At 37.2% G+C, this 13,043-nt stretch overlaps 1 protein-coding gene across 2 annotated transcripts in view; it reads left to right on the top strand.

Moving 5' to 3' along the window:
• The window catches only part of PIEZO2 (piezo type mechanosensitive ion channel component 2), a 514,198-nt gene that overhangs the window by 91,053 nt on the left and 410,102 nt on the right, over positions 1-13,043 (top strand). For both annotated transcript variants that reach the window (XM_027766530.1, XM_027766529.1), the window contains exon 2: positions 2,411-2,506. In XM_027766530.1, the coding sequence (XP_027622331.1) occupies positions 2,411-2,506 (96 nt within the window). The remainder of the gene's footprint in view (positions 1-2,410; positions 2,507-13,043) is intronic.

The following is a 13,043-nucleotide window of genomic DNA, read 5'->3' as shown; positions in this document are numbered from 1 at the left end:
GTTTTTTTATTACTGTTTCAGTCTCTGCTCAGATTTTTTATTTCTACATAATCCATCTTGTAGGTTGCATGTGTCTCAGAATTTATCCATTTCTTTTTGTCATTCAGTTTGTTGGCATGTAATTATGCATAGAAGTCCCTAAGGATCTACTTTATTTCTGTGACCAGTGGTAATGCCTTCTCTTTCATTTTTTATTTTATTTTTTGGTCCTCTCTCTTTTTTCTTTGTCTAACTAAAGTTTGTCAATTTCGTTATCTTTGAAAAAAAAACTAAGGATTCCATTGACCTTTTTTATTTTTTTATTCTCTATTTGTTTCTGCTCTAATCTTAATTACTTTCCTCCTTTCTTGGCATAGAGCTTTTTTATTCATTTATTTTTGTAGTCCCTTGAGGTGTAACTTTTAAGATAATTATCCTAGTGGGGCCAGCAGATGTCATGGTGCTTAAGGTACTGGACTCCCACATGGGTGATCACGGTTCAGGTCCTGGAACCGTATGCTTCCTTTCTCACTTTCTTGCTCTCTCTCTCTCTCTCTGTTTAAATTGGGAAAAAAAAGATAATAATGTAAATAAAATTAAGTAAATAATTATTTAAAATAAAAAGATGTTTATTCTAGATCTTTCTTCTTTTTATGTAGGTATTTATTGTTATAAACTTCACTTTTATAACTATTTTTGCTATAACCCCTAAATTTTGGTGTGTCATGTGTTTATTTTTGTCTCATGATATTTCTTAAATTCCCTAATGATGCCTTCTTGGTTGTTCAGGAGCATGTTGTTTAATTTCCATGTATTTATGAATTCTTAAAGTTCCCTCTGTTACTGATTTCTAGTTGCATATCATTATTGTTGGAAAAGATATGTGATGTAATTTCAGTCTTACACATATTAAACTTGTTTTGTAGCTTAACATGTATGTTCTGTTATAGAGAATCCATACATACTTGAAAAGCATGTGTATTTTCTGCTGCCATTTGATGGGCTGTTTTGTATATGTATGTTACATTTATTTGATCTAAAAGATAGTTTAAGTCTAATGTTTCCTTATTAATTTTCTGTCTGGATGATTTGTCCATTGTTGAAAGTGGGGTATTGAAGTCTCCCTACCATCACTATATTATAATCTACCTTTCTCTTCATGTCTGTTAGTATTTGCTTCATATATTTAGGTCTCTGATGTTGGATGCATATATATTTACAACTATTATATCCTCTTAGTGCTTTGACCCCTGTATCACCCTATAATGACCTTCCTTTTCTCATTTTAAAATTTTTGATTGAAAGTCTATTTTATCTATTATAAGTATAGCCACTTTGTTATCTTTTTGTTTCTGTTGAAATGGAATTCTTTTTCTATGCCTTTACCTGTAGTCTGTGTGCATCCATAAATGTAAAATGAGTCTTAGAAGCAGCATATAGTTACATCTCTTGTTTTTTAAAATCCATTCTGCCACTCCATGTCTTTTGATTGGAGAATTTAATTTATTTACTTTCAAAGTAATTATTGCTAGGTAAGGGCTTACTACTGCTATTTTGTTCACTGTTGTCTGTTTTTTAAATTTTTAAAAATAGATCTTTGTAGATCTGATGGTTTGTAGAGCACTTTTATTTCAACTTCAGCACTTTGTTTTTATGGCCCCAATTCCCTGGTGTGAGTTTTAAGCCATCGGGTCCGGGACGCGAACCGCGGTCAACTACATGGGAGTCCAGCAACATAGCCATTACGCTAACTGCTGGTCCCTAATGGTTTTGTTTAACTCATTTTTCTGATTAGATTTCAAGAACAGGGATCATGTACTCAAATTTTCTCCTTATCCTGCTCATGAAATGGAATATTCAATTTGATACTTTGTAATGGCCTATCTATGAGGGGGACTTCAAAAGGTTCAAGGAAAAATGGAATTAGAGTACAAGTTTATTTGGTGTGATTTTTGAAATCCATGCATTGTTGTTTCATAATATGCATTTTCTTTCCTTTTTTTTTTTTTTTTGGAGAGGTTTTCGTTATAGGGCACGTGCGCTCGCCAGACAGACAGAGAGAGACATAGAGACAGAAAGTGAGAAATCACCCCCCAGGGGGGATGGTCACGCCACAATCCCTTCTCCTCCATTCTCCTCTCGGGATCTTGGGCACGCATGCACACACGCCCGGCATGAGTTTTAAGCCACCGGGTCCAGGACGCGAACCATGGTTGACTACGTGGGAGTCCAGCGACATAGCCATTACGCTAACTGCTGGTTCCCCATAATATGCATTTTGTATGAGAAGACCCCACTTCATATTTAGGAGGTAATACAGTTTGACCCAGAGTTCCCTGGTACCATCACTCACACTGTTGTTGCTGATCCTTTGCTCCGTTAATCTGCCATGACTAACAATGTTCTCTCTCTCCTCTCTTCCCAACCACAGCATGTGCGTTCCGATACAATGGGCTCTCCTTTGTCTACCTTATCTACCTCTTGCTCATTCCTCTGTTCTCAGAACCAACAAAAGTGACCATGCAAGGTAAGAGACTTTTATGATTCTGTACCAGAGAGTTACATGGTATGAATGTATTTTGTGGGGCTCCCTGGGTTTATCTTAATGAATGTGGGAGATACTATCTGTGCAGTAGGGCTGGTCCAGCAGGGAGTAGATGCACGAAGTAGGGCTGAATTGAACTTACTTGTGATACATGTTTTTGTTACACAGATATCCTTTCCATATAAAAATTGCCTCTTAGGCTTGGCAGTACATCTGAACTGTTTAGGCTCGGTAATTGTAACCTAAAGTATGTCAATAAAATAAGGCAGTTGGTATGACAACATTGGCATATGCATTTGCATATTCCTTTGCTAGGGAGATTACTGGGTTGCTGGTGGCAAATAGAAGAGACAGAGCAGTACATGATATTTCTACTCCATTTGTAGGAGAACTGGTTAAGAAACCTGGCCCTAGTCAAGCTAGATTGAACAGCAGTTGAGATTACTTAAATTATGTAATAAAAAAGAGTGATTTGAATTGTAGGTATATTGGATCATCAGGAAAGCCATGACACATTTTTGCTTAGTAAAACTTAGAAAAATATTTCATGACTTTCCTGATGACCTAATAGTTTCTCAAGCCTGTTTTTCTCAAGCTTTAGATCCCTCTCCTATTGTTCCATAAGGATTTCAGTCACAGGAAAGAACAGTGACTGTATTTTATTTCTTTTTTTGGGGGAGAGGTTTTTGCTATAGGGCGCGTGTGCTTGCCAGACAGACAGAGACATAGAGACAGAAAGCGAGAAATCACCCCCCAGGGGGGATGGCCTTGCCGCAATCCCTTCTCCTCCATTCTCCTCTCAGGATCCTGGGCATGCACGCACACGCGCCTGGCGTGAGTCTCAAGCCACCCAGTCCGGGACACGAATCGCAGTTGACTACATGGGAGTCCAGCGACATAGCCATTACGCTAACTGCTGGTCCCAGTGACTGTATTTTCTGAGGCTCTAATTGGGAAACATATCTGGTTTGTGAATTTATCTACTGAAACTTCTTCCATGAGAATAAAAATTAAACCATCTTGTGTTAATTTAACAAATTATTTTTAAAAACACTACCATTATAAGAAATAAGGAGTGTGCCAAATATTTTAGGTGAGTGCAATGACACTATGTTTACATGAAAGGAAAAGGAAGTTGTATTTGATCCAACCTACGGAGTGACAGAGGCGTGGGAAAGGTCGCTGGTAGTGATTTAAGGTATTAATGATGGACTCCTTAGAAGTAAAGACCACAGGATATAGAGCACAGCAAATAATGACCTAATCTTTCCCATTCTCCCTATTTATTATTACATTTATGAAACAGTTCAATCATTCTTTCTAGTACTTAAAACCGAAGAAGTAATGTTGATTTTCCTGTCTTAAAATGAGCTTAGATACTAATTCATCTAAGTCATTTTAATTCTTAATGCACGGAATTAAGAAAGGCTAGAGAAATGTGAGTTCATGCAAATTCTTAGATTCAAATAAAAATGACATGGTTTAGGGGATCTCACTGATGACATCTTCATTCCTAAAAAGTTTGACCTAAACATGGGAACCAGCAGTTAGCGTAATGTTGCTGGACTCCCACATAGTTGACCGCGGTTCGCGTCCCAGACCCGGTGGCTTAAAACTCACGCCGGGCATGTGTGTGTGCGTGCCCAAGATCCCGAGAGGAGAATGGAGGAGAAGGGATTGTGGCGTGACCATCCCCCCGGGGGGTGATTTCTCGCTTTCTGTCTGTCTGTCTGGCGAGCGCACGCGCCCTATAGCAAAAACCTCTCTCAAAAAAAAAAAAAAAAAAGAAAAAAGAAAAAGTTTGACCTAAACACAGTAATTTTTGTTCTCAGAAATAAGATTATAAAATTGAGGCAACTCCTATTCCATGGGTTGGAGCTCACTTTTCAAAGAAAGAAAGTGTATCTCTCTCTATTTTTATTTCTGAAATTTGTTTTTAATAATTTTTTTTTTCTCTGTACGAAGATGATTGTTTTGCACAAGATAGGAAGTCACAGATTGAAAATTCAGGAATTCTATAAAAATAGTCATTTCTGTTGGTATCACTTTTTAAATTCTTTATTTATGTTCTTTTGTTGTATATCTCTATAGGGCCCAATATGGTTTTTCAAAGTTTCTATGCGGTATTTGTGAGTCTAATCAAGACTATTACCCTATACATTATTTTTAACAGAGACTTTTATATTCTTCTATCTGTTAAGATCTTTTTCTTTGCCCCTCTCACACACCCTCTACTATCTACTCCCCTCTCTTATAGACTCCAGTATTGATACTTATCCTCCATACTATCATATGTTTGGATCTTTCCATTTTTGCCATAGAGTGTAGGAATTCAGAATATATTGATCAGGATATACAGAGTGTACCTGGCTTAATGAAAGGCTAAAGACATTCTCAGATAAATAAGACCTGAAAGAATTTGCCAATAGCAGACCCACGTTTCAAGTTCTGAAAGGAGTGCTCTACCAGGAAAACTAAAGACACATACACAAATAAAAGAACAAAAGGCAACCAAAAAATTTACCAATCTAATGCTATGAACAAGAAATATCAATGATAATGTTGAATGTTAACTTCCAGAATTTAAATGGGAAGATTGGACCACAGTAACACTACATATTCAACAAAAGAGAGTTTGAATGTAAGACTGAACTGGTGAAATAGAATTTCATGACTTTTTGATTGAAACATCACTGATTTTTTTTTAACTATGCTTTGTTTTCCCAATTTAAGCATTTTCCTTTCTTTTGAGTTGTTGGTAGGTTCAGCAATTTATTAAAATACTTTTCTCGTTTGTTTCTTTAATGGAAACATAAGCTTTTCTTACTTCCTGACCCCTCTGTAATTGGAAAATATTTGGGTTTCTTTTTATTTTGTGGCAGAAGGGTTTTTGCATAAGTTCAATAATGCTCAATGCTCGTTGCATTGAATCAGAAATTGGAAATACTCATTATTGGGCAGTGCATTGACTGGAATGTCATATCTGAAGATTAGTCCAAAAACTATGGAACTAAGGTGGCTCTCAAGTAAGCCAACAGACTCTTAGAAAGATGGCCTGGCACCATAAATAGTTCTGCCTGGCAGAGAGGATTAGAGAAGATGGATGAAAGAATTTATAACATAAAATAACCTGGACTTTTCCAGCCCAGCATTGTAATCAGAAGAGATTGCAAAAGAGCAACCACACCAGAGGATTATCTTGAGAAAGACTTTGAAGGAAGAAAAAGATTCTGACCTTTGCTAGCAGATGGTGTATCACAGAATACTTGGTAGGCAGGGCTGAATTGAGAAGGGTTATGTATGACTTGTGTGTTGGGCATTTGCCTTTCAATGTAAATATTTTCTCAAAAATATTTAAAACCGGACTGTCTCTGTTATTATAGAGTCACAAACAAAATTATACAAAATTATAAGACATATTTTGAACATTATCTTTAAAATTCAGTATTTTGAAATTTTGAAAGTTGTTTATTAACTGTCAAGAACTATGGATAATGAGCTAAAATTTTTTGATATGTGAAGTAAATGTTTGTGGAAAAATGTAAAATAAATAAATTAATGAAAAATAAAAAATAAATTATGAGAAAAAAAGAGAGAGATTTTTGCTATAAGGCACGTGTACTCACCAGAGAGACAGAGAGGGAGAAATCACTCCCCAGGTGAGGTGGACATGCTGCAATCCATTCTCCTCCATTCTCCTCTCAGGACTTTGGGCACGCACACACATGCACCCAGCATGAGTTTGAGCCACCAGGTCTGGGACTTGAACTGCAGTCAACTACATGGGAGTCCAGCAACATAACCATTATGCCATCTGCTGGTCCCTTGACTTCTCCTTTTTCCCAAACTACCAACCCTGAATATGTAGCAATGTCAGAGATAGCTGTTGGTTTATACCCAGGTGCATCAGTTTATCATCAGGTGTGCCTAGGACTGACATACCAAGATGGTGGAAGGTGAAATACTTAAAAAAAAAAAAAATTCTAAATTAGCAAAATGTTACAAGGTTAGTGCACAAACAAAGCGTTAATAAGTGTGCAAATATCTGCTTGAGCTGCTCATAATGTGGAGGGGGGGAGGAAAGGACAAGGACCAGCTGGAAAGGGAAGCCCACAGGCATCTTTCCAGCTAGTGTCTGGAAGCAGCATTGTGATGATTTATTTTCCTCTTTCCTGCATTTTAGTGCCAAGAAACACGACTGATATTCAACACAGTTTCGTTTATTATTTTTGCTTTTTTAATTATAGAGGGACTGTAGGGAAGGATGGCACACATTTTTCTGATCACTCAGGTCTCACGTACTATGTGTTTAACCTGCTTTGGGCATGTGCAGTTACTTCCCTCAGCAAGCCCCTGGTCTGTGCTCTCACAGCCACATGAACTGACCTCTCTCCTTGCCCTTGGGCTTTTCAGGCCAGAGTCACTTATCAGTCTACCATGTCCCCAAGCCCATAGACCGTCTCCTTGAAGCCTCTCTAACTAGGCTTAGAATTCTCTAGCCTGTGCAACTCTCTTGGCTTCTCCAACATTAATTCTTTTATATCTGCCACAGGATAGAAAGTCACAGATTACAAATGTCCTTTGTCATATGCTTTTTGTTATGATAATCACTGAGGAATGGAAGGAATGTTTGGCAGGGAGGCTTGGTCTCTCATCCTTTTAGCATCTCACCTGAAACAAAGTCAGAGTCCCTTTTAATACATTTATTTGAGAATAGTATTTCTCTAACCTAATCTCAGCAAGACTTTTGCTTCTAGCGTGTAAACAAGAAGACCAGATTATGCTGTTTCATCCACTGTTGTATTTTCAGGATCCAGAACAGTGTCCGACATGTAGTAGACATTCATGGAGTATTTATGGAATAAAAAAATTAATATACTTGTAGAATCTAGAGTTCTAAGAGCATTTACGAACATAGCTGCTGTCCTATGCTTACCTCAATAGAAAACATCAGAGAATAATTTATTACATAACAGCAGTCTTCAGGAGGTAGAACCTCAGGGTATTATAGAACATGGGATTCTGCTATTTCAGATTTCATTAAGATCAGAGATTATGAGTAATTGAGAAATCAAGACTGTTAAAAAAAAATGTTTTATGTGGGGCCTAGCATGAGGTGTGGTGTTTAAGGCACTGGATTCCCACGTGGCCAACCACAGTTCAAGTCCTGGACCTAGAGGCTTGAAAATAATGCTGGGTGCATATGGGTGTGCCTAAATCCCAGGAGGAGAAAGGAGGAAGGGATTAGTTGTGGTTATTCTCATCCCGGGTGCTTTGTCACTTTCCTTCTCACTGTCTCTCTCTGTCTCTCTATGGCAAGTGCATGCGTCCTATGGCAAGAAAAAAAAAAAGGTTTTATGCTTTCACTTAAAATGATGGGCATTTTATTTATGCATGTAATATTGTGGGAAAGGGCATGAACGTTTTCATGCTGTTCACATATACTGTGCTTTGCATTAGAATTGAGACTACCATTCACTAAATTTATTAACTAATATGTAATTAACTTAATGTGGCCCAAGTATTACAAATTCATGAGATATTAAGATACTATGTATCAAGATACATAGTAGGTTCCTTATACTTTATGATACGATATATACATTATGACATATTGCTGAATATGGTGGAAGAGCTTATATTTCGTTTGAATGGAATGTAAGTATTAAAACATATACAGTATGGGCTGGCAGGTGTTGTGGTGGTTAAGTGTGCTGGACTCCCACATGGCCGACAGTGGTCGAAGTCCCAGACCTGGCCGTTTACTTTCTCACTTTCTCTCTTTCTCTCTCTCTCTCTCTCTCTGTCCCTCTCTGGTCAAATCGAAATAAATAAATAAATAAAGTTAAATGAAATAATTCTTTAAAAAAATATATAGTATGGAAAGGGGCCACAGTAAGTGCTTAATAACTATTGGCTAATAATAATATTATTATGTGAAGTGGAAGATTATTTCCTTGAATGTCTAGTGAGCTAGACTTAGAAATCTCATTCTCATTTGGAACTATTGTCACTATTTACCAGAAGATTTTACCAGTAGTCTCTAAATATTAGCAAAGAATTATGTAATTCCCAAGGTTTTTTAGATATAGCTAATATTTTTAATTTCTTGATAAACAATGTTTAGGTTAATTGATCTACCAATAAAGAGTCAGTAGCACTGTCTACTAAATACATATTATTATTTATATGTATTATTTAATTATCACAACAAACTTTTGAAGGAACTGCTGATATTTTTAAAAATTATTATCAAAAATTGGGACCAGCAGTTGGCATAATGACTATGTGGCTGGACTCCCATGTAGTTGACCGCGGTTCAAGTCCCAGACCCGGTGGCTTAAACTCACGCTGGGCGCGTGTGTGTGTGTGCCCAAGATCCCGAGAGGAGAACGGAGGAAAAGGGATTGTGGTGTGGCTATTCCCCTGGGGGGTGATTTCTCGCTTTCTACCTCTCTGTCTGTCTGGCAAGCGCACATGCCCTATAGCAAAAACCTCTCAAAAAAATTTATCAAAAATCTTCTATATTCTAGATGAAGACAGGGTTCTAGCTGAGTTAATAGCAAGCCCTAGGCCATACACAGGTGTTATATGGGCAGGCCACTTCTTGGTCTGACTCATGTCCTGGACAAAGCTAAATCTTCTGGGAATTTGTAAAGGAAGAGGAATCCTTAGTCACTTAATAAACAGTTGTTGGCTGATAGATAACCAGGCTGTGGGCATAAGGGCCTGGAGAGGTAACATGAGTATACTTAAGGGTGATGTTTTAATAGGTATTGGTGCAGATTGATGGCATACACATATGATATATAGCAAATTGATCATATTAAGCAACTGGCTTTTTCTTTCAACAAATTTTAATTGAAAAACTGCCCTTCACAAAACACTATGTTTTTATTTGTGGAGGACAAAAGGTGAAGAAAGCATGCCTCTTCACTAGAGTAGCCTATATATTTGAAGTAAAATGTGATTTTTCAGTACAAGAACACGATGTATATTGATTAGATCAGGGTAATTAATAGTGGGTCATCGGAAAAGTCATGGCATATTTTTCTGTACAAAAAATTTCGATATTTATGATCACAGTCACTTTTTACTAATTTGTGTAGGAAACATTCAGAATCCTCTTTAAAAGTTACTCTGAGACATATAGTAAATTGATGTTAACTATATTTGCCCTACTGTACTTTATAACCCTAGAAATTGTTCCTCTTATCTACCTGCAATTCTGTTTCCGTTAATCAACATCCCTCTATTCCTCTCATTCCTCCTGTCCTTATCTGCCTATGGTGGTCATTCTTAAACTCTCTAGTTTTGTTGTGGTCTTTTTAATTTATTTTTAATTTCCACATGTGAATGAAGGCATCAAACACATTAGATTTTAACTATCTTATTGAATGGTAACTGTTCCTAAGCCACTTATGTACTCCAGGGACACTGTTATTTCTTCAAACCGATCTCAAGTTACTTCTTTGCAGTTGTCTTCACAGATTGCCTTGAACAAGCTCAGTAGTGGTGAACCACTCTTTGAAGATCTGTATAGCACTTGGAGTCAAACTTGATAGGGAAAAAAAAAACAAAAAACTGGTCATCAAATTCGTCATGTTGGTCTGGCCCTGTGGCCTAGTGATTAAGGGAACTAGATCCCAAATGACCAGCCATGTCATTCAAGTCCTGGACGCAGTAACTTGAAAAACACAGCAGGTACATGTGTGTGCATGCCCCAGATCCCAAAAGAATGGAGGAATGGAGAAAAAAAAGTTTGCAGCACAACAATGCCCCATGGGATTTCTCCCTTTCCTTCTGTCTCTCTCTCTTGCTGGAATGCACATGTGCCCTTTGGCAAATTAAAAAAAAATCATAGAATGAACAAAAAAGAAGAAAAGAAAAACAGAATATTTAGGATAAAAAAAGTGTCTGAAGGTCATTGCTCATTCTGAACATTCTGAATTTGGAGGCTTGAGATTTATTTAAATGAGAACAGCATGGCTATTACTCATGACACGTATACATGGAACAAATATGTATCTCTCTTTTCTTCTTTTTTTTTCTGATTTTTCCAGATGGTGCGTGTGGTCACTGGAAGGACACACACACACACACACACACACACACAGAGAGAGAGAGAGAGAGAGAGAGAGAGAGAGAGAGAGAGAGAAACAGCTTTCATAGGGAATGGTAATGCCATAATCCCTTCTCTTCCATTTCTCCCTCCTTTCAGTCTTGGGGTCCACTGCTCTAAGGAGTCAATGAGAACAAAACTCCCAAGAGCAGATGGAAGAGAAGGATTCCTGGTGCCTCTGTGGGTCTTTTTAAACTCTTCTTGGTTCCTTTAGTAATGGCCAGGTCCCCTTGGAGTAGTTGAAACCCAGACAGGGAGCCACATTCTTTGCTGAGTTCAGTAAGGTGGCCAAAGAAGTAACAACAGAACTGCATATTGCCAACTTTCAGTGTGTGGTTTTATGTGGATTTTTCTACTTCCTGTCTTGAAAGGAGTAGGTCTCTGAAATGTCTCTTTTTTTTTTTTCTAATAAACTTTGATTTATTAGTTTGAGCAAGGCAGCAGTTCCTCTGATATATATGCTGATGTTAACACTCTAAAGTTATTATTAATACTGTATTTTTTTCTGTTTCTTTGTGATTTCTTTCAACATTTGGGGAGACAGACTTAGAAAGGGATGGGAAATAAGGGGCTTAATTGTGCTTTGGAAACAGTCATAAGCAAGCGACATTTTTAGCAGGCTAAGTTAACTTTTGTAAGCTGTTGTTAAGGTTATCCTAAAATGATAGCAAAGAAAAGTGTATTTTATGCTACCTGTCCTGACCAAGGGTAATACTTAAGGAGGAAAACGTACTAATCTTATAAGTAATCACTGGTGTGTGACTAGGGGCGATGTGTGTGTGTATTAAAACCAAACAAAAACACCAAGAGAGCCTTATCCTGAGGTTCTGACCCAGGATACACTTTGTTAAAATCACTAATGGCGCCCTGAGAAAAGAAAAACGATGTTCACTTTGCTTGCACAAAGAGCCAAAGAGGTCTGTAACTTGTAAAGACATGTTTAGACATCAGAAAGGAAGTAGTAGCAGATATTTAAAACTGTGTGCATCTGTTTTTTGTTAAAAATACTGTTCATCTTTATACCATTAAGATCATTAGAGTGTTTTATTATGTTATAACAAAGCCAAGGCAAGAAAATATTTAATTAAGTAAATTATTAGATAAATGTTTTATTATTAGTATTGATTCACCCCCAAAAAAGGAAAACTAACAAAAATAATTTGATATTTGTTTCTTAAATTTTTAAATAAATAAATTAAAGGTAGTTTAGGATATTTTATCTGTTCTTTTTTGGGATGGTACAAGATGAATATTCCACTGTTGCTTTAAATTTTGTATACACTATTCAGTCAGACAGAGGGAGTTTTAGGCAACATAAAATTGTCAGCTCAGGAAACATCAGGTCATATTATAATACAATAAAAGAAAAAAAATGTCAGAAGTCCCAGATTTTTTGCTTTCTTTGGCTGTGATAAATTACATCTATAATATTATAATGATATGACTTCACCTTTTATTTAAATGCTGCCTTGTTGGTACTGTGAACCGTTCACTTGAACTGATGTCACTTTGTCGATCAGATCTTCAAAATATGATTCTTTTGTTTATTCATTTGACAAAGAATTCCTATCCATCCTTATACTCACCGACTGGACACACACAGGTGAACAACATTAGGGTATGACTCCAGCTATGACATCTATTAACTGCATGGTCTTGGGCAAGTTACCCACATGCTCAGATTCCTGGTTCCTTCATATGTTGTGCACTCGATACTGTTCCTAGACAGAACATGGAGAGCTTGCCAGGACACAGGTAACTAGTCACCTGCAGTACATGCAGAATAGATGGATAAAGTTCTCTAGAAGAAGAAATAATAATGCTTCTCTGACTTTTTCAATTTATTTTTCCTGGCCACGCCACAGAGGCCCAGGTGGGAGGACTCTAATGTGTGAGGCTAGAGTCACATGGGAGGCCCAGGTTGGGATTCTGGACCAACCTAAACATTCCATGTCCTGGCTAACTGAGAGACTGGGTCAGAGGAGCAGAAGGGCAAGACCTTGGGGAAAACAAACAAACAAACAAACAAACAAACAAAAAACAACAAAAACAAAGCTACCTTTTCTTCCTCCCTCCTCTTTTGGTACTGCTCATGTATGCTTGTGGGCTCTTTCTCTCATAAAAGAATAAAAAATTCTTTAAAAGTGTTTAAGTGCAATCGTTTTGCTTATGTACTATTTTGAGTTGATTTATTTCTGTTTTTGAAGCTGGCTTGCTTCAAAGACTGCACAATATTAATTTCTGATGGTTTCCTTTTTTAGAGAGAATGAGCTTTATTTCACGTGTCACTGTTTGTCTTACACAAACCCTCTTATATTTGTACAGATTCACATGAAATAACCTTTTGAGGGGCCAGAAGGTTGCGTGATGTTTGAGGTGTTGTACTCCCACATGACC

Source organism: Tupaia chinensis, unplaced genomic scaffold, assembly GCF_000334495.1.
Source record: "Tupaia chinensis unplaced genomic scaffold, TupChi_1.0 Scaffold143584_1, whole genome shotgun sequence".
NCBI lineage: Eukaryota > Metazoa > Chordata > Mammalia > Scandentia > Tupaiidae > Tupaia > Tupaia belangeri.
This window is presented reverse-complemented; position numbering and strand designations above follow the sequence as displayed.